The 21,863-nt window shown below is 44.9% G+C and overlaps 1 protein-coding gene across 3 annotated transcripts; it reads right to left on the reverse strand.

The window, feature by feature from the left end:
* Window positions 1-8,505: 8,505 nt before the first annotated feature.
* LOC136456978 (sister chromatid cohesion 1 protein 4-like) lies at window positions 8,506-17,681 on the reverse strand. 3 transcript variants are annotated; one of them, XM_066456996.1, is made up of 15 exons: window positions 17,498-17,681; window positions 17,172-17,315; window positions 13,989-14,247; window positions 13,801-13,895; window positions 13,672-13,721; window positions 13,339-13,388; window positions 12,156-12,991; window positions 11,696-12,058; window positions 11,477-11,621; window positions 10,854-10,990; window positions 9,877-10,739; window positions 9,620-9,701; window positions 9,313-9,421; window positions 9,096-9,225; window positions 8,506-9,012 (listed from the first exon to the last, which is right to left on the reverse strand). In XM_066456996.1, the coding sequence occupies exons 2-15, from the start codon at window positions 17,293-17,295 to the stop codon at window positions 8,914-8,916; spliced, it is 3,342 nt and encodes a 1,113-aa protein (XP_066313093.1). In that variant the 5' UTR covers window positions 17,296-17,315; window positions 17,498-17,681; the 3' UTR covers window positions 8,506-8,913. The 3 variants fall into 3 exon arrangements, with proteins under 3 accessions (XP_066313093.1, XP_066313094.1, XP_066313095.1); XM_066456997.1 differs by having other exon boundaries at window positions 17,172-17,373; XM_066456998.1 differs by having other exon boundaries at window positions 9,668-9,701; window positions 17,498-17,680.
* Window positions 17,682-21,863: the final 4,182 nt, after the last annotated feature.

Here is a 21,863-nt window from a genome sequence, read left to right on the forward strand (position 1 = left end):
TCTTCTACCCTTCTTGGTGTGCGCCTTTTATTTCGCTTTAGACTAGTAGATTATTTTTTGTGCGTTTAGTGCAAAAGGCATGTGGGTTGGCTACTTGGCTTTAGTTTTTGTGAACTGTGTAAGAACGGTGGTGGTTGAAGCTTGCCTGGTTTGTTCTCATTCCTTGGCCATTTGCTCGGCTGCTCAAATAAACTAATGGAAGGTTGTTGCAGAAGGGTGCAAGAGAGCAAAGAGGAAGTGTGCAAGAACAAGCACGAGTAAAATATTGGGCACTAGGTTTTCTGTATTTGCTATTCGAGCTTTATGTGAAAATGGGGGCACTATATAGATCTTGCTCATTTTTTATGGAGTTGTTATACGTCAAGCTACAAAATCAGCCCCACATGATTTTTTTTTTGTTTTTGTAAAATTCGAGTATACTCATAAAATCATGTAAAAGCCCTCTTTTGGTTTATTGTGTGCATATGAAGGAACTATAATCTTGCTTTCTCGGTGACGATGAAGGGTCAAATGTGGAAAATAAATGGCATCGAGCAAAGGCAACACCTTATGATGTAGTGATAGATATAATCTCTTCTATCACAAATAAGTGGAGATTGGCCTCGGTCAATAGCTTGAAACTTTGAATACAAAACATTTTTCATATATATTAAGTCTGAATGTTTGGAAGTGATACGAGTAAATTTATCTTGAAACAAAATACTTTTCATATATATAAAGTTTGAATGTTTGGAAGTGATGCGAGTAAATCTATCTTGAAGAATAGTTTCATGAAAGTATAACTTTTTTCATACCTTATTGATGCATTTATATGTGGGACAAGGCTAGGAAATGCCAATGGTAGGCTAAAATGAATTTGTCCCATTTATGGCCAGAATAGGAATGAAGAAGATGATCAAGGGGGATTGTTGGATATATGCATCCAATCCAAAGTCACAAAAATCCAGCCTCCTAGCTAAGGAGTATTTTTTTTATCTAAAACACGTGAATAATAAATAAATAAATAGATAAATAAATAATTATGGTGATTACTCCCTCTGTTCATAAAAGAATGCAATTGTGAGATCTATATGGGTCAAACTAGCTCATGTTTGACCAAATTTGCAGTAAATAGTATTAGCATTTATGTCTCAAATAAATTTATTATGAAAATATATTATATAATAACTAATTAAATGCTACTTATTTTGTATCGTGAATATTATTATTTTTTTTATATAAATTTAGTCAAAGTTCAAACTGTTTGACTCCTCGAAAAAACGATAATTGCATTCTTTAGTGGACGGAGGAAGTACTTGTTTATGAACGTAAGATGATCGCAAATGATGGTTTTTCTAGAGTTAGTTAGCACAACCTTGCTTAGTTCTTGAGTCAGCGATTTATTTTTAGTGTTATTACATACGACAGACAGGAGGAGGAGTTCTTCTGGAAAGCATGAAGCAACACCAACAGTGTGGGTGAGAGCTAGCCCTGCTGAGAAAAGCATGTCGGAGAGCGAGACGAGCGTCGACATTCCCTCCAAACATTCGTGTTACATTTACAGAACTCTGACGCGTTTTGGCCATGTTAGTTGTCATTGCCCCAAACCTCCGAGATAATGGGTTGCTAATACTTGATCAGACTGGTTGATCGCTCGTCGAAAACCTTCGATACTGAAACTGAAGCAGTAGCGAGAGCCATCGAGCATGGTGATTGGTGAATGAACCAAATCGGCAGCATATATGCCTGCCGCGGCGCATGCGCGACGAAGCCGACGAGTTTGACTGCCTTGAGGCCGCAAGCATGCTTCTGTAGGTACCACGTCGCCGTCGGTCGGGTCGTCTCTCTGCGTTTGCGTGCGGGCAGGCACATGCGCGCATGCTGGGCCCGGCTCGTATCTGTTTGTTTGTTTGTTTTTTAACAGTTTCACTCGGTGTTTGCCCCTTGTGACACGCGCGCACGCGTTGAGGGAGGGAGCCGGGACGGAGCGCGCGAGAGCACGTACGTGCGCCACCGACCGACGCGTACGCGCTAGTGGCATCGCGTTTGTGGCGACTACATACACGCGAGCAGGCACGCGCAAAACCGCTGGCCTGCTGATATATATCCTCGGCGAACGGCAGCCGGCTGGATGATTCATGCAGCAGATGCAGATGCAGCAGAGGCGAGGCAAGGCGTGGCGGTGCGCTGCGGATATTGTTGTCAGCGTCGGCGGCACGCGCGCATGGTTTCTACAATACTGCCCGCGGTGCGGCGCCTCCGCTCCAGGCACGGTTCCGATTCCGAGTTTCCGACGGCGTCCAGCGCTCAAGCCAACAACGTGGGGCGCGTGAGGGGAAAGCCGGAAAGGCCGCGGCCGACCGGTGCCGGTGGGCGCCCCCGCGCCCGGCAGGAGCCCCTTGCTTTTTTGCCACGGCCGGCGCGCGGCTGCGTGTCCGCGTGTGGTGGGAGGGAGAGGGAGGGGGAGGGTGGCCTGCTCCCGCGCAGCGCGCGATGGAGCTCACCAATACCACCTGCCTCGAGAGGCCGTCCCTCCTCCCGGCTTTTTTCCCTGCGCCCCGGCTGGATTTGGCCCTGGGCGGCTGGGGTGTGGGGTCTAAGGAACCTTTTGGAAAGCAGCACGAGGGCAAGGTGTGTTTCTACTTTCTACAGCGGCGTGCAGTGGGATGGGATGGGACTCGCTGCACGTCGGTCGGAGTCGGACGCATGCAGACTCGCAGTTACTGTTTACCCATGGTGACGAGACGACTGACTGCCTGGTGCTATACTGCTATATGGGCCGACTGATGGATGGATACCTACTGATGTGTGGCTGCACGCCTATAAGTGAGTGGTCACGTACGTACTCCTCGCGTCTCGTCTACGTGGTCCTCTCGATCGTCTGTGGTGGATGGTGTGTGCTGTACCCGTACCTGTGCAGATCATGTACTGTATGTCTGTATCCGTGTACCCCTACCCTTACCAGTCTAGCTACTACCACCGCGCGTGGCGTGTAGCCCGGAATCAAGGATCTCCGGTGCTGTACCTGTAAACTACTGGAGTTCCGATCCTGCAGACAGAAGCAGTAGTTAGCTAGCTAGTGTCCCACAAATACGGCCGGCGGTAGTGTACTGTCTTGAACAGACAGTGTCCGAGCATGGCGCACGTCAAGCCGTAGCCATCGATAGATCTCCAATCATTTCGTACTCGTATGTAGCAGCAAGCGTATGCTGCGTGGAGCTCATTGGCAGGCCGGATTGACGGACGAGTAAAGCAGCTGCTCAACTACTACCCCCTGATAAGTGACCACTGTCACATGATGGATCATCGATTAGGCAGTAGTAGTACTCAACCGGCACGCTTATGCCTGGACACCTCAACTACCGGAATGGACTCGACATTTGGCTTGCATGTCGACATGTCACTCGCCGCCATCGATCCGTGCCTGTGCTCTCCGAGTGACATGTGGACCTAGTCAACGGTGTAATTCTCCTGGGGCGACGCTTCGTTTGTCCCTCCTTGTCCACCAGGAGTGTAGGGGTGGTGTGGCAGGGGAGACGACGGAAAACTCCATTTGCCTGAGCTCGACGGGGGATCGATATCCTTTTGCTGACGACGCGCGCGTCCACTAAAGCCGGTGGTGGATGGGAGCCTCGTTTTTGGTCTGGTTCACTTGACGTCATCTCGGTGGATTGACCACTCATCGGTCATCCGTGGGTGGTGGGCCGGGGGCGATTAACTAACCGCTCCTTTTTTTTCGCCGGCCATGAGATTATTGGGATAAATAAACTACTCGTCGGGAACAAATTAATCCTCTGCGTGTGGACTGCGCAGCGTCAGACACTGCAGGCTGCTGGTAAACGATGCCGTACGTACGTGGTCTTAAGGTCCGGCACAGTTCCATACATGGCTCCGTGGCTCTGTACGTGCCATGGAGTAGGAGTATATGCTATGCAACTCAGTGTCCTCTATGGTACAGTGCGTACTATATCTTGAATTCGATTTCCCAAGACGTTTGACGTCTGATGTGTGCGCACCATCGCCCTCGAGTCCGTAGCCCAGCCGTACTCGCGTTTAATTAGTTTGATTTCATCAGGCAGCAGCAGCACGTATCCATCTTGAAGAATACACACAGTAGGTATCAGTGTGCTGTAGCAGGTTGAATCGAATCGTGGGTTCGTCAGTCGTGACCACCGTACCGGCAAGCATATGTCACGCTGAAAAGATCAAAGCCTCCCAACCAAATTGAAGTGCTCCGAGCCCGTCGCACTCGCCACGGCACCACGCCTGTGCGGCTGTGCCCCACTGCCCACTGCCCCTCGCAGCCGCTGCATTTGGTAGCGACAAGTTGGAAGATTCCGACGTCTCGTCGTGTCGCAGCGGTCAATACGTTAACTTAGCACAATAAATAAAATGTACCAAAAATAGTGCCTAATATATTAGGTAGTTTTTTTGCCGTGATCAGCGACAACTTGTGTTTTTTTTTGGAATTGGTCCTGACCCACGTTGCTATGAATACCAAGGAGGAGCTCGCCCCAAACAAGTACATACATCAAACCAAGAATCGATCTATTGGACACCGGAGAATCTCGAAAGCACGACATCCACGCGCTACACCAACATCTACTTGGTCACGGAAGCATACAAAGTCTTTGGTGAGACACATCTACTGTGACTCAAAATCCCGCACTAAGCCTAATTAGTGATGGTGTCTCAGGTCCTGGAACAATGCGAGGGAGGAGAGGACCGTGTATTTGACTCCACCTCTCGTTGCGTGCATCGTCAACTACGTCTCGGTGACTGAGGAAGCTCCAATAGCGAGAAGAAAGCAAGATGTCCAGTAGATTACGATGAGCAGCCCCAACGCGGTACAGCAGCAGCAGCGACGGAACTGTCACGTAGAAGCAGGAGCAAGCCATTCATTATTCAGCACCGTAATCAATGAGGAGGCAAATACCGATGGAACGGAAGGCGAATGGGAAATTGGGAATGGAGTAGTGGCACTGTAGCAGTACATGCTGGATGCTGCTGCGCACGCTGACAACAGAATCTGTTTCGGAACCTTTCCGTGCCAGCTTTTTTTCATGCAGACCTGAGCCTTGGTGGCCCCCCTCCACCTCCACAAAGGACTCTGCTTTTCGCCCTAGGGCCTGTTTAGTTCATCCAAAATATCAACTTTGACACTATGCAAAAAGAAGATTTCCCGTCACATCAAACTTGTGGTACATGCATGGAGTACTAAATGTTGACGAAATCAAAAACTAATTATACAGTTTGGTTGTACTTTGCGAGACGAACGTTTTGAGCCTAATTAGTCAACGTTTGGACAATTATTACCAAATAAAAACGAAACGCTACAGTAGACGCAACTAAACGAGGGCCTAGTGGATGGATGGCCATGGCCGTGACGTCGACCGCCGAACCGAAACCCATCCATCTCCTCCAGCAGCTCCGGTCTCCTCTCTCCTCCAGACCTCCACTCCCCCCTTGCTTCGTAAGCAAAAAAAGTAGTAGTAGTTGCAGGAACACAAAAAGGAAGGAAGGCGGCAGTTAGCAGCGTAGTAATGTAACGCGTTCCCGTCAGATCCCTTTGTTTCATTGGGTGGGTCAGTTAACCGCTGCGGATTATATATATATATATAGGTTTATTATCATTTATTTATGCTAGTGTCCATGCATCCACGCCCCCTGCTGTTTCTCCGTCGTTTTCAGGGCAGCGACTCACGGAAACGCCGTGCGGATACCCCATCGCCCATCACTTTGCACTGCCTGGCTCTGGCTGATAGATCAGCCCCCACGATCGAGCGACGAGCATGACAGAAAGGCAAATGGCATGTCAGCTTGAACAGCGCTGGGGGCGCTGGGAATGTTGGGGAAAATCGACCATAGATCAGCTCGCTTTTGACGGCAGCATGCATAGCGATTTGCCGATTAGCAAAGCGGCAGGCCCTTTTGGCTACATTCCATGAATGGACCGGACCGTGAGTCATCTCTGCCAGTGCCACCAAACAAGCTAGTTTCGCCGCCTAAATGGAAAAAAGGTTAAGCCGCTAATCTCAGATCAATATAATAGTGCAGTCGTTGATCTTGGATATGATATTGGAAGGCCACCGTCAGAAGAAGAGCTTGGCTGCTTCGGAGCTGGGGCCTCAGATTCATTCATTCACTCACTCTCACTCACCATTGTGTCATCTCCTGCTTCAGATCGAGCTGGGGCTTCTTTCTAATCATCATGCTAAGAAGCCATAGCCACGCATGATTGGCGAATTGATGAGAAGGCCACAGGCCCACACTACCATGATAGTAGTAGTAGCAGACAGCAGCAGCTACCCTACCCCGGCAACAAGGCAGCACATGGCATGTGAGCATTATGCGCCGAATAGAATAAGCAGGGTACACGCGCCAGCCTCACAAATCCCGCTTTTTCTGCATCGAATCATATACCACGCCCTTCAAGTACAGCAGTACATTCTTGCGAATAACAAGATTAAAATAGAAAAAGGGTGGGGGCATCGAGATTCGTTCGTTGCGATTACAAAAATAAGACGACACCTTTTCCCCTCCCATCTTCACTGCAAAACGCAATCGGTTGCTTATGAACGTTCAGAGATCAGGAGTTCCAGAGCCAACCAGCTATTACTACGGGCCTGTTTGGCACGGCTCTGGCTCGTGAAAAAACAGCTTTGGCTCTGGCTCCTATGGAAAAGCAGCTTTTTCTAGCTCTGGCTTATTTTGTACGAAAACGTTTGGCAAAACGGCTTCTCCTAGTGTAAAGAAGATGTGAAATGTCCAAAATACCCTTATTTTTTTTTCTTTTTTCTTTTTTTCTCTTCATTTTTCTTTCTTTTTTTTTTCTTTTTCTTTCCTTCTCCCTTCTTTTCTTCTCCTTATCCGAACGTCCTCCATCCATCTCTCTCTCTCTCTCGGGCACCCACTCCCTCCATCCATCTCTCTCTCTCTCTTATCCGAACGGCCTCCATCCATCTCTCTCTCTCTCTCTCTCTCGGGCGTAGCAGGAGGCCGGTGGCCCGACGGCCACGCGCTTGCGCGTCCCCGCGCGCCAACTCTCGCGCTCTCCGGCTCCCTGGCAGCCTCGTGCCCTCGCGTGCCTCCCCATCGCGGCCGTGCTCACCGGCGGTCTGGCCTCCTCCACCGCTGTGCCTCCCCAGATCCCGTCCGCCGCGCTCGTCGCCTGCCTCCGTCCTTCTGCGGTGACGCGACTGGGGCGGGGATCGCCAGACGCCAGCTGCGCGGTGGCGCGCCACCACGACGGCCTCGCGTGGGACTGCCTCCTCCAACTGCCGTTGCCGTGCTTTCCACGAGGACAAAGATGGAAAAGTTGAGGAAGAAGTCGGGGAAAGCCACATTTTTTGGCTTGCCCTCTCCAGTGTAAGCCGCCGAATGGCTTCTCCCCGGCTTCTAGGCACAAGCTGTTTCTCTGAGCACCGTTTGGCACGGCTTCATCAAAAGCCGCTCGAGAAGCCGGCTGATGAGCCGTGCCAGCTGCCGAACAAAAGAACCTAACAAGCATTACCAAGAGTGGAAACTAACGCCACCGACACTGGGTGTGCGGACGTGCGGAGGCCGGTCACGGTCAGGTTCAGACTTCATCAGAGCCAGATTTGCCAATCCCTGGTCGTGGTGCACAGGTGCAGGCTTGTCACTCGACTGTAGTCCACAGCACAGCAAAGGCACCAGTATAGCATTTTACTCCTACATACGAGGCAGCCGTCAGATCCTGGAGTGGCAGCAACAGCTGCACGAGCAACCACAGTGCACCGCACCGTCCGATGAGCGATAAGACGCGAGCTGTTTTCGGGTGACATACGGCCATGCGCCACAGAAATGCTGTCGACGACGGCCAGCCGTGATAAGATGATCCCAAAACGGCACTGTGGTCGCCGAATAATTCCGGCACCGACTTCCTCTGCGCACCGTCGTGGTGGTCGCTTTCCTGCCCTCCTTTTGTCGAGCCATCGCCGTCCAAGGTGACATGATCCTGCTACTCGTCATCCTCCACGATTTTTTCGAGCATTTTTTTTGGGTTCCTTTTTTGCTCGTTTCTTTTTCGGGACATCTGGCTGTAATGAAAATAAATTAGGGCTATGTTCGGCTGGTCTATAAGTCACTTGTGCTGATTTGTACGTCTAACTCGTTGGGAGAGAAAAATACTGGCTTATAATGGCAGCTTAACGGAGCCTAGACTGCTACCTGCCACTTTCATGCGACAGGTACGGATCCAAAGTCGCTTTACAATGCCCTTACTCAGGCCTGTTTGGTACCGCTTAAGTGGCCAAAGTAGACTGAAACAACAGCCAAACAATATGTTTTTTTTACAACGCTTATTCCCAACTCTCATTTGTATGGGAAAAAAAACAGAAGCTAAATCTTTACTTTATTTGTGCAGCTTATCAGGAAAGCGCTTCCTAGATAAGCTGGATAAATCAGAGCCCTCATCAGATGAACATCGCAACCTGCTTTCCCATTCAGACATCGCAAGAATCCTGGCCCATTTAATCTTACCCCAGATCCAGCATGGAGAAATGGTTCACAAGAAAGGTCACTTGAATAACTGAGTTAAAACCATCAATCCTGACATAATCAACAAGTACATCATCATCGCAGGTTGTTAACGTATACAATTCCTACGGGCTTGCTTAGCCAAGCAAAGACAATAACTTAGGGGAGCCGACGCTATCAGATTACATGGCAGGCTTTACAAGTGTCACTAAATCATATATACAGTGAATAGCCGAAGGTACAACATAACCACCATCCTACTCAAACCCTAGCAACAACGGATCAGCGCGGGAGATGCTACAGAGGGGAGGAAACTTAACAAACAAAAAATGGATTTGTCGGAGGGGGTGGGGGAATCTGCAGTGCTGTTGGTCGGTGTGATGGATACAATGGTAAGCCGTATGTATCGCGCCAGGGTAAGTCGACTTTGATGGTCTAGAATTCTGACATCAGCAGCTTTGGACCTGGCTTTATGCTCACAAAGTCGTAGGGGTTTGGTTGATCCACGCTGATGTAGTCCTTTGTCGTCAGCACCTGTGGATGAAATGGAGAGCAAATTAGTGCTCATGAGGGAGGCTCGGCACTGAACCGCAAAATTGAGGGAAGAATTGGCATACCAAGGTCTCAAAGAACATTCTCGATGCTTCCTTCCGTGTCTTCCCGCGCACCAGATGATCAATGGCGACACTCTTCCTTCCCAGACCAGAGTCTTCATCGAATAAAGTCTTGAGATATCTTGCAACACCCCTGAACAGCCATGCGTTGAGACCATAAAATGTTGAGCAAGGCCCTGAACATTCTGAACTCCAAATGAAATATCGCTTAGCACTGTACCTGGTGCGAGAAGACCAACCACTGTTGTCAAGAGACTGAAATTCACTAGGGTTTGGCTCATCATCATTGGCGTCGTCGAAGTCCCCATCATCATCATAGTTCAGAAAATCTGGAACAACACAAGGTCAGACAGTGGCAGGCTTGTACTAGGTCTGTCACAACACAGGACCAACAAAGACTAGTACACGCTGGTTGGGGAAATATTTGATGTAATAAACCCAGGATGTAATTACTGTGTGCAGGATTGATTGTGTATAAGTGGAAAGAAAGGTCCTAGGTGCCACTTGGAATCTCCTACTCTCCTTACATGTAAGGCATACACATACATTAGAGCACATCAGAATGGATAAACTACCTGTATCAACACCATGAATTGCACTCCCAAAATCCTGTAAACCAAACAGGGCACCGGTTATTATATGGCCTTGATGTAACTGAACAAAACAGTGCAACGAATTCTACAGCAAGATATTGGAATGAAAGGCCAGGAAAAGCATGCTGTAGTAAGCAATTAAAAGATTCTTATAGCATTTGCAAATTTTGAATATGCTAAAATGGACTCACATTGCATTCCTTCAGTTCATAGTCATTCACCATATCTAGATCCATAAGAGAACCCATGTTGTTTTCTTGGAAGCCAGAATTATCTCCCATAGCAGACACAGCATTTTCATCCTCCGTTGGTCGAGGAAAACCAGAGGAATCTTGATTATATTCCACCGCATTTTCATTCTCCGTTGGTCGAGGAAAACCAGAGGCATCTTGATTATATCCCACCGCATTTTCGTCCTCCGTTGGTCGAGGAAAACCAGAGGCATCTTGATTATATTCCACCCCAGTAATCTCAGAAGCAGGGACCTCATTACTCTCAAAAATATTAGCATTGCTATGAACAAAATGATTGAACTCCCCTGTCATGTCGTCCCCTGCGTGAGCACAAGCTTGGCCAGAGTTATCTAGAGCCACATCTTGACTAGAAACGTTTGCATCAGTACTCCTCTGCAAATCATATGGAACATCTTGAAGACGGCCACTATACAGTGTATCTACTTGAGCATGCTCTCTGTCAGCAAGTGCCACTTCTTTCTCATTATCAATAAAAGGTTCAGTCACCCCTTGAAACAGAGTGCCGATAACAAAATCATTAGATGCACCGTTAACCTGGTTGTCAGGAGGAATTTGCAAACCAAAAGCAGATGTAGCGCCACATGCAACATTTGCACCTGACAGCAAGGCATCTGATTGAATCCCATCTGGTATGTGAAGTGGGTCATTAATAGTAGCAGCACCAAACCCAGCAATATTGCTATCATCTGGAATGGTTTCAGGCATGTCGAATTGACCTTGTAGTTTCATGCTCTGAACACCAGGGCGTACAATAGCCTCATATGTCCGATTGTGTAATTTGTTTAGCTCCTCAGATAGGCCTAGTAGATATACAAAAATCAGCCTCATCGCTCAAGATGCTTCCAACTTCCATTTTTTTCTAACTTAGATATGTGACGGTGTACAGAAAAACAAAGACATCACAAGAAACTTACAGGAAAAGATGGGCTCGTGGAATATATCATCTTCCAGTGAACCTTTCTCAATCATCCATATTTCGGAACGAGTGCATGGAGCCTTTTTACGAATCCGCCGTATATCCTCGGTATTGATCAACTGTTGCCGTATAGTACTGGAGAAGGAAAGAGATTGTCAGCAAGTAGACTCATGCCAGAAGTTATTTCGGAAAGCATTCATTAATTGTGTGCAGAGACGCATTCAGTAGGCACATATAGAAAATGAAACCGAAAAAGTAGAATGTCAGACCAGGAAATTTCAAACAAAACTGCATCATACTCTCCCTAGCATGAGTAAGACAGCTTCTACAAACAAGATTGTTGTGATGGCACAAGAAAACATACAGAATAAACATGGAATAATGTCAAAACCTTAACGAGCACTAGAGACATCACAACATATCTGCATAAGAACCTGGTTCAGGTTGGCATTACAACCACATGACAAGAACTAAGTAAAGGGACTATGGAGATAGGGATTTCATATCCGGTCAGGATAAAAAAGAGGCAGTAAGAATTCAGCAAAGAATAAGTTTAGAAAAACAGGCAGTTGCTTGTTCATAATAAAAAAAACATTTGAAAGTTATAAAGCAAATACATACTCAGCATGCAGGACCATGGCATCATCTATTTGCACTTTTCTCTTGAGTGTACCCATTTTCGACCCCAACCTCGGGCGTTTCAGAGATGATTCCCTCGGTGGTAGTGGTGTTGAATCAAGTGTGAACCCAGGGGTCCTTCTACCAACTAATGCAAGGTCAAGTAATTAGGTAACACACTAAATCCAGGCGACAGAAATGCAGTGTATAAGTCATACGTACCTAAAATAGATGCCAGTATATCATCATCATGAGGAACAAAATCATTGGTTCTTTTACCATGTGGTCGGCTAGACAACCTTTCAGTGGTCTCACTCTCTAAAGCTGGTAAGCTATCTTCCAGGTGTCTTTTTCTGCTCGTAAGGCTGCCTATTATGTTACTTCCATCAGATTCAGCTGTTCCTTTTTCTGCAGTTGTCTGCCCCAAGTCAATTGCATGATTGAATTCAGCATCCGGAGCTGACAGCATTTTCTCAGGCTCAGCAAATTCTGAAGTTGATAGTTCATTCAGTCTATCATTAGATGCCACTACTTGTTGCATTGCTTGGGCTTCATGTTGAAAATCTGCATTTGGTGCAATTGTACCTAAATAAAAATAGTAGAAAAGTTACATGATCTCTAACCCTTTCAGTGACCATGGCATGGGCAAAATAAAAACAAACAAAGGATATCAACTGATTACCTTGTGCATCAATTAATGGCCCATTAATATGTACTGGGTTCTCCACCACAAATGGTTCAGTAGAACCATCGACACATCGCACTGAATCATTTACAGCCAAAGGTACATCTTCAATGGTTGCATTGACAGTTACCGTTTCAACAGATGCAGCTATACCATCAGAACCAACCAGCTTATCAGCAGTGGCTTCCAAGTGTGATGCTTGACCCTGGGACGGTAAACCCTCACTTGTGTGCTGCTGCACCAATGCATGTGTGTCCTGCACAACAGAAGACTCAACTTGCACAGGCTTCGCCAATTCAAGTTCTGTCATCTCAGCACCCACAACATCACTGGCATTTCCTGTAGCTGAATGGAGAAAATCTGAGGCTGGAGCAGGAGTGTCAGCCCTTGCAGTTTCATCATTGGTAGATGGCGATGCTTTTCTCTGTGGGCTCAGAACAGGACTTTCGTGGACTCTGGAAGTAACTGTCTCTCCCATTAAACCAGGTGTAGCTGGGGCCTGAGCGCTAATGAACTCTGGTGATGCAGGTTCATCACAAGTAAATGGGCTAGGTTGATAGTACGAAGCTGATGGCCCTGCAATACCCTCATTATGCAATAATATATCATTCAAATCAGGAGTCTGTACATTGTACGGAGTCTGTGCATTGTAACCAGTCCAGTTAGGGATAATGTTTCCTCCTAGGTCATCTGCATTCAGTGGACCTAGCTTTCCATGACTAGAAGGCCCACCGTCCATGTTGCTGTATCCTTCAGCCGTTATGTCTGTACTTTTGTTATCATCAATGTCCATATCAGTAGAAGGGACTGATGGCCGACCTTGAATAATAATTCTGAAGGCACAAACAAAGAAAGATAGAACCAGTGTAACTTCAGCGAAATATGATTAAAAGGGCAACAATGCAACATCACCTAATTTGAAATGTTATGACAAAAAAAAGGATTTCAAAATACAAGTTACTACACACACATAACTGGTCTTCTGACAATATCATTGAACTTCACAATCACAATCCAGTTTTGCAGCATACATAAACTTATAATCATTCCTGGAGAACCAGGAAGTCAAAACTTTGGATGTAAGAACAGATTGTTACAGCCAGACAAAAAAACAAGTTAAATCAAATGCCCAAGAGATAATAATAAGACAATATTCAAAAGAAAAAGGAAGCAACTTTACCCATCATCAGACTCAAGATGAATTGAGTGGTCCTTGTTCAGAATTAATTCCTGACAACATATAAATCTAATCAGCCCTTAGTCAGAAAGTTTTAATGCTGGTATCATAAAGTCAGGCCGCTCTTCTATCTAAATAAGATAAACTATCAAGACAGATGGGACTTTTTCGTTTATTCTAATTTACAACATACAAAAACCAGAAATTACCTCAACTTCAATAAATTGTTAAGTCCACTATTAGATGGACCACAGTACCATCATGCAATCAGAGCATAACATAGAGAAAAAAAAAACTATTCCAATAGCAAAAAATGGAGAAAAGTAATGTAAATACCTCCTCCAAGTCCAAGCCAATATGTGATGAACTGCCATCACCAAATCTTTCTGCACATTTAATACTTTACCATGGTTAAAATGTTAAAGAAATGAAGTCAGACAAGATGTGGACAGAGGCAGGACCAACCATCTAGGCCAAACTGGGATGTTGAATACCCTGTTTTTTCTGGGTTGTCTTGCAAAGTGATCTGTTCTTTTGTGCTCACATGATGATCAGTGTCGCTGGATCATAGCAGAAAGTGTTCAGAAAAAAACTGAACAAAGCATTCTTATTCCTAAATAGTGAAGTTATTAAACAGAGGCTGCGGCTTTTACCCTTGAAATGCAGCTTCTGGCAGTTCAAAATCATCAAGATCGAATGTCTCAGGCAGAGTTATAGAGTGATACGGAGCAGTTGACTCCTCAGGAGGTAGATCAACAGCAGTGGACCTGAAAGCTTGTTTTATCTTCAGCAAAGCTTCGCTGCAGTCATGGAATAGGTAGTTGACCTTCCGAGAATAGATTCTGACCACGCCTAACATAAGATGACTTGATAACCGAAGTGCGATTGGAACGTCAGGGAATATGATGGAATCTGCAGGAATAGCGACCATAGATTTTCAGCTCAGAATTACAGAAAATGTACAATGCAGAATTCTTAGGCCAAACACGAATACTATCATTAAATTCTACACAATGTCATATCAACTGTACTGGATGGCAGATTTGCCCCATCCAGACTGGCAGCTTGTAATGTAAATATGCTCCATTGGCTCCTTGAAGAAAGAAAGTGTGCAGTATCAAGTGTTCTAAGCTTTAAGCATGCTGTAAAGAAACATTTCCTTGTATATGACCTTCTAGATGGTCAACCTTGCCAAAGGGCGCCTAGCTCAAACGGTTAGGTGACCCAGTGGCACTCCTCAGGTCCTGGGTTCGACTCCCCGTGGGAGCGGATTTCAGGCTGAGGTTAAAAAAATCCCCTCGCCCGTCCCCATGTGCCAAAGCGCAGTGGAAGGCCCCGGCCCGGTTCTCACCGGGTAACGGTACCTCCTGCGTCAGGATGGGGGCGGGGGTTCGGGGGTTTTCTCGATCTGTGTGAGAAGATCTTCTTCTTAAAGGGAAAACCCGGGGGCCGTCATAACCCCCCGCAGGTCGAGTTTTTTTTTAGATGGTCAACCTTGCATAGCCTGTATTTGATCCTGCCGCTATCGGTTACATTGTTGGCCCAACCAAACGCGTAGTAGTGTGATCTATATTAACAGTGTGAATCAATAACGGAGCAAATATGATGAACCAAACAAACACCTCTATGCCTATGACAACTGTCTCACTATAACAATAACAAGACATACGCAGGCTTCCTGAAGTTCATGCAACAAATAAGAAAAGAAGATGGAGAAATTAAGCCTGATCCAAAAAATATATATAAAGGACAGCAAGAGCCTTTCTACAATTAGAGGGAAAGATGAAGTGACACTAATAAATCATTGCAGTCTGGATTTTCTCTAAGTAATCTTTTTCCTGAAGGCGTAATTCATGGCGTTGAACGTCATACTGGCGTATGGTAATTGGTTATACAACAAATCATAATACTTTTTTCACAAGGCATAACCCGTGGCATTGGACTTCAGGCTGGTAGTTGTCCATACTCGCTTAATTTAGAGATCTCCCTAATTTATGACATGTGATGTGATGTAGGCTCCAGAGGCCTCCAGAGGCACCGGTGCGTAGTGGAATCCTAAGCCAAGATAGTAACGTGAAGAGAGGCAGAGAAAGACCGAAGTTGACTTGGGTAGAGGCAATAAAAGGAGACTTGAAAGGATGGAATATACCCAAAGACTTAGCCTTAGACAGGAGTGCTTGGAAGACAGCTATTCACGTGCCTGAACCTTGATTGCTTCTGCTGGGTTTCAACTCTAGCCTACCCCAAATTGTTGTTGTTGTTGATGTGATGTAGGCTGAAATTCTCTTAAAATCTTCTTGTACATAAGGAACTTGAGTATGCTTTGCTTTCTGTTATACATGTTTGCAACTTTGTATGTTTTCTATAAAGCATGGATGATATTACAAGGTGGTAGCGATATCAATTTATGCATGGTCTAAAAAAATACACAACATAATATGGCATATAGTAAAAGGAATGATGTCACTGTCAATATTGGCTGTCTCAAAACTATTATAACCCTAGCTTCACATGCCAACTCAACAAGAGGATATTGGGGCAAATCGCGACACTAGTTTTTTTTTCCCTGAGGCATGTGCAACAGAGATAAATGGATATATTTCATCAGACACTAAAAACAACTATTTTTTTTCAATATCACATCGCAGCTCAACTGATGAAAGCTCAGCATTTGTGCGAAAGAGGAATTACAAAATTACATCATAGCACCTTCTTGTATCACATGCATCAGGCGGTGCTTCTGATAAACACATTATGTGCAAGGGAAAATGCATAAAATGTAAGAAAGACACCCAAAAAGCATCAGCATAGCATTAAATCGGATGCTACACCAGTCTACCGAACTGTGTTTCTCCAAATCCAGAGTAGAGTGATTGAATTATTCAACTCAACCAAGAGTCAAGCCACTTGATGACAGATAATAGCATCAAGAACTAAAAGCACTCCCAGTCCTCCTGATATGGAAGTGACAAACGGACAATCACATAAAAGGAAAAAGAAAGGGGGGAAAGAGGTCACACAATAGTCCAGCTAGAATGACGAATTATAATATCCAAAGGTTAAAAGAACAGTCACACAGTAATCAAGCCAGAATGATGAGTTCTTTCCACGTCACAGACACGACACAGGATGCTAGTATTATATTGTTGTAATAAGCTTTACCTAAGAATTACTCCCAATAGGGCGAATTAATGCAAAAAAAATCTTTAGTATTCCCAAAGCAGACACCCCTTCGGCTCAGCAACAACCAATGTAACTGAGCAAAAAAGCCATCAGTGCTTTTTAACCCTAGCAGGCAATAGAACAGTGAAAAGAAACAGCTACATGCAACAAGGTAATATCATGCCAAATCTACCGAGTAAATGAGTAATGATTTTTTATAGCCATGTCAATGATGCACCACAAATTAAACAAAAAAGAATGGACAGCTCATTGACAGCTCAAAAAAGGTTATCCTTTTACGCATCTGATAGCAGCAGGTAGAAGCTACTTAACCCTGGACATGACTAGAAGGGCTAAAATTCTTCTATTATAGTTACATAAACATTTCGTTTCAGACAGGCTGCACAGCTTACTTTCTTCTTGTCTGAACATCAAAGTTTTCTTGGCTGGAGGTAGTAGTACAGACGCTGTAACCGCAGGGACAGTTACAGAGAAACCATAAATTAGCTAAATTTAGCGTTTTTTTGGTTCAGTGCAGCTACAACACTGACGAGCATTAGCAGAACAACACTATACCATCCTACAGGTCAGGTCACAGCATGCACAAACCTAACAGTAGAGTGCAAACCCTAGATTAAAATCAAATTGTTGGAAGCGTAAGCAAGGCCACCCACCTACTGAGACGCCGATGTCCGTGTCCGCGACCTGGTTCTTGCGCAGCTTCCGCTCCAAGTGCGCGGCAATCCATATGGTCCCGAGGGGGCCCTTCTTGGCCAAGATGAACTGCGAGTAGAACATCTCCGGCTCCCCTCCTTACGCTGAACAGGGGCGAACCCAGGAGAAAGGTCATTTTTTTGCAAAAATAATCGAAGCTAGCTGGCATAAGACATGCGTACACTTGTAATTAGATCAGATCCGAGTGGAAATGCCAAATAGCGTAAGCTAGGGTTTGGGCTCTCGGTTTCGCGCGGCAGGAAGGGAAAAGAAGGGGCGGGCATACCTGGAGGGTGCTCGTCGTCGGCGAACGGCACGGCGAAGACCTGGCGTCGAGCGGGCTGCGGTGGTCGCTCAAGCGTCGCCAGGAACGAGGGGGAGTGAGCGCGAACGCGGGGGGGTGAAGGGGAGAAGAAAAAGCAGGGGGGAAGACACTCCCGTAGAAATTTGCCTGTGACTGGAGCGGGCTTCGCTTGGACGCCTGCTTTGGGCTGTGCGAGCCTGCTGTGAGGAGCTGCAAACCGAAGACAAAGTGGCACACGTTTCGTGCTCTCACCCCTGTGGTTGTACGTTATCCGTTTCCAGCCCTGGCGCGGCACTCCTGAGTCCTGACTCCTGAGGATATCTGTGTAAGGATAGGAGTAATATATATATACGACAGTTGTTGAGGATGAGATGCAAAATTGGCAAATACCACCTCGAGCCAAGTCTGTGTGTGACAGTGATGAAGTGACCGTGCGGATGTCACGTGGCTGTGAGGATGTGTTTGGACTACTCCTACCTACTTCCCCCTAAGTCCAGAACAAGTGCTCGAGAAATATAACTCTTTTGAATCCAGGGCTAAGGTTCATGTATCATATTGAGCCCTTATTTAGTTCCACCTTAAATTTTCAAAAAGTGCTACAATACCTATCACATCAAATATTTACGGCTCGTGTATGGAGCATTAAATATGGACGAAAAAAAACTAATTACACAGTTTGGTAGGAAATTGCGAGACGAACGTTTTGAGCCTAATTAGTCCATGATTGAACACTAATTGCCAAATAAAAACGAAAGTGCTACAGTAGCCCTAAATTCCAACTTCCTGAAACTAAATACGCGCTGAATGTTACATGAGGTGAGTATTTGGATAGTAATAATAATATAAATTATAGAAGTCATTAGTAATCCGCGAGACGAATTTATTAAGCATAATTAATCTGTCATTAGCACATGTGTTACTGTAGCATCATATTGTCAAATCATGCACTAATTAGACTAAAAAATCGTCTCGCAAATTAGTCTTAATCTATGCATTTAGTTTCGTAACTAGTCTATATTTAATACCCCATGCATGTATCTAAACATACGATGTGACAGGGGCTAGAGTTTAGATGTGGAAAACAAACACAGCCTATGAAGAGTATAAAGGGCAGTCCCAGCGCCGAATGAGGAAACGATTTCCATGGACTTAAACGTTGATCTACCAGCTGAGCTAATATTCGACGTGGCACACTACTTAATGAAGAAAGAGAAAAAAAGAGTGAGGAAATAGTTTCTCAACCAAGAAACGACGTTGTTTACACCAAAATTTGGTAAGCTTATCCTGAAAAGGAAGAGATCAGCCGATGATGTCAAAAGCGAAAAAGTTTCTTAATTAAGAGATATTTATGAGCCGATCAAGAAATATTATCTAATTAATTTGAGAGACATGAAGTCCTGATGCATATTAGGATAAAAAAATAAGGACACATACCAAATAAGGAAGCTTCATCAGTAAGAATTCTACATAAGGAAAATTAGAGTCCATGTATCTTGGTATTTCTTTTTGTTATCTAGTCGTATTCGTTTAGGACTCTTATCAGCCCAGGGTATAAATATAAACCCCCGGCTATTGTATCAAGACATCAATCAATCCAAATACAAGTCAATTACTTTTTTTTTTGGCTCCGGCCACCCCTTAGAAATAGGAGTAGAGTAGATCTCGACGAGTTCTTCAACGAGTACAGCTGCATCGATCCGGTCGACCTCCACTGTTTGTCTGTAAGTACCGTCATGGTTTATACCTCTGTTCGTATAGCTGCACCGATCCGGTCGACCCCCACTGCGGCTCTGGTATAAGCTAGTTATCGACTTTTGTTTAATTCAAGTATGGCCTGTGTGATTCTGCCTCACACCCCACTGCTTGAATTAGATCAAGATCAAGTTATCGGCTCTACCTTAGAATAGCAGTCTTTGGTAGATTCATTAAGTTACCGATATTGCTTATTGCTTTCATTATTTATCTAATTATAGCAATATCACTCTGTCCGATTGAGATTGATTTAGATCAACCTTATATCTTATTTGACCCATCGTTTGCTAACCTAAAACTGATTCAATCTACACCTTAAACGATGCGTTATGTCTTATCGGCTGTTTTACATCAATTATGATCATGCATAACGTGCGGTTAAGGCATGTTGCGTCTTGAGTAGATCTATTGGCTAGAGAGAACCGTTCCACGCCCCGTTATCATGGCCTGTGTGATTCTGCCTCACACCCCACTATTAGCACCGTGGAGTGGGGATCGATATTTAGTATATCTATTCCTGGTAAGGCATGACTTTAACTGTGCATTATGCCTAAATCGGTTGTTTTAGCCGATATCGAGCGCTTTCACGAATAGTTCGCATCACAAGACCGTTGAAGTAAAGATAGGTTGAAAGATACGTTAGCCCCATGATTTTATTATTGTATTACAGCCTGCATGATTCTGCCTCATGCCCCACTGATATTAGTAATGAGTTAGGATCGTCAAGTCTATTGTTATTTCTATGGCCTGCATGATTCTGCTTCATGCCCACTGGTCATGATGATAGATGAGATCTAACATATTCATTAGATTTATCTTTATTAAATGGTTAGGTGATGTTGAATTGTTTCTTTATATAAAAAGGGGTTCGATTAATTATAATCATTGGCTCAGCACAAACCGATCATTGTTGATATCTTATTGCCATTGATTAATATCTGTTCGATTAATGATATTTATCATGAATGATAACCGATTCTTCTTACACAACCCTATGAGCTCTAATTGATTTATTCTCATGAACATACTGGAATCGACTATTTAGTCAATTTTCTTTCATATCGGCTCTTATAGCCGCACATTCAGGACTGTCTGGCAACACCGGCAAGTTTCACCCTTAATTACTGATGAACTTTCTCTCTTTGTCAATTGTAGGGTCAAATTGACTAGCACGTCTCGGGAAGATCGCGCTAGATTGAGCACCCCTACGCTGAAGCTAGGCGAATCTGCTCCATCGAGCGGACCCTTTCGACTTGTCGCGTGTGTCCTCAGCACGGGACGAAAATTCTGTGTCGACACATGTTTCTGGCACGCCTAGTGGGACCCCACAATCGTCATGGCGGTTCACAATAACAACGACATCCTTATGCTACATTATGAAGATCTACCTGTTGGGGATAAGGGTATCATCAGCAAAGCTATAGGAGAGTTTCAGAACAAATGTTTGTTGTCCTACACTAAAACACTTGACAACACAATTGTTCAGAAAATTCCACTACCAAGAGTTCTGTTACACGGATAGACGGACACAAATAAAGCTGAAGATAGGCGTTTCTTTAAAGAGATTATGGACAAATCTATTCATGATGCCATGTCAAGCCATAACGAAGCTTTCATAGACGTATTCCATAACGCCTTGAAAGAGGCGATTCATGGATTTTCAGTTAGTCAAGGCGGACCGACTTATTACAATATTCCAGATCCGTCGACCTAGGGGACCAATTAAGTCGGTACTAGCTATCAAGAAGTAGCACCGGCTGGTAGTGGTGATGTCCAGACAGTTCATGGTTCATCTGAACAAACTCAAGGAACTACTGCAAATCAAACACAGTTCCATCCTGGGCCATCAATACAGCATGTGCAACAGCCGGTGGGGCAAAGTCAGAACCAGGTGATCAATTTTGGCATATCAGGCCACATACCGTCGTCGGCTCAAAAAATAGCACCATCAATTCAAAGGATCCGTAGAGATATACATCCTTATATCTATAATCAGAGACTTCAAGCAGCAAGCTAACAAAGGACCCAGCAAATCAATATTTCACAAGGATATAACTTTGGCACATATTATAACACCCTTCACATGATGCCAAATCCAGGGTATCAAGACACATAGGATTTCAATCCACAGATGGGTCAGCAGGTGTAGAGGAATCCAAATCTATAAGCTGATGAATTATTATTGAGGGTGACCGAGATGATGAAGAATCTGTTCGGTCTGAAGCCAAAAGGGCTGACCTTTTTGTACTAACACCCATATCTAGAATGGTATGATTTGGTCATCCTTTCCATAAATTATAGGCTCCCAGGGTTTGCTAAGTTCACTGGCCAAGACAGTACAAGCACGATAGAACATGTCAGTCGGTATCTTACACAGCTAGGTGAAGCATCAGTTGAGGATACCCATCGAGTTCATTTCTTCTCCTTGTCCTTATCAAGGCCAGCCTTCACTTGATTTTCATCACTACCAGTCAATTCTATTACCAATTGGGCTAACGTAGAGAAGAAGTTTCATACATATTTTTACACTAGGACTAGAGAAAAGAAGATTACCGATCTAATAACTATAAGACAAAAGACTAATGAATCGAGCACT

This window comes from Miscanthus floridulus, chromosome 6, assembly GCF_019320115.1.
Source record: "Miscanthus floridulus cultivar M001 chromosome 6, ASM1932011v1, whole genome shotgun sequence".
Taxonomy (NCBI): domain Eukaryota; kingdom Viridiplantae; phylum Streptophyta; class Magnoliopsida; order Poales; family Poaceae; genus Miscanthus; species Miscanthus floridulus.

Excerpts from the sequence above, each read along its gene's own strand:
- LOC136456978 (XM_066456996.1), bottom strand. The coding sequence starts at position 17,295 with ATGTTCTACTCGCAGTTCATCTTGGCCAAGAAGGGCCCCCTCGGGACC. Across the intron at positions 14,248-17,171 it reads GGACATCGGCGTCTCAGTAG|ATTCCATCATATTCCCTGAC; the intron begins GTGGGTGGCCTT and ends CTATTCCTGCAG. Across the intron at positions 12,059-12,155 it reads GCCATTAATTGATGCACAAG|GTACAATTGCACCAAATGCA; the intron begins GTAATCAGTTGA and ends ATTTTTATTTAG.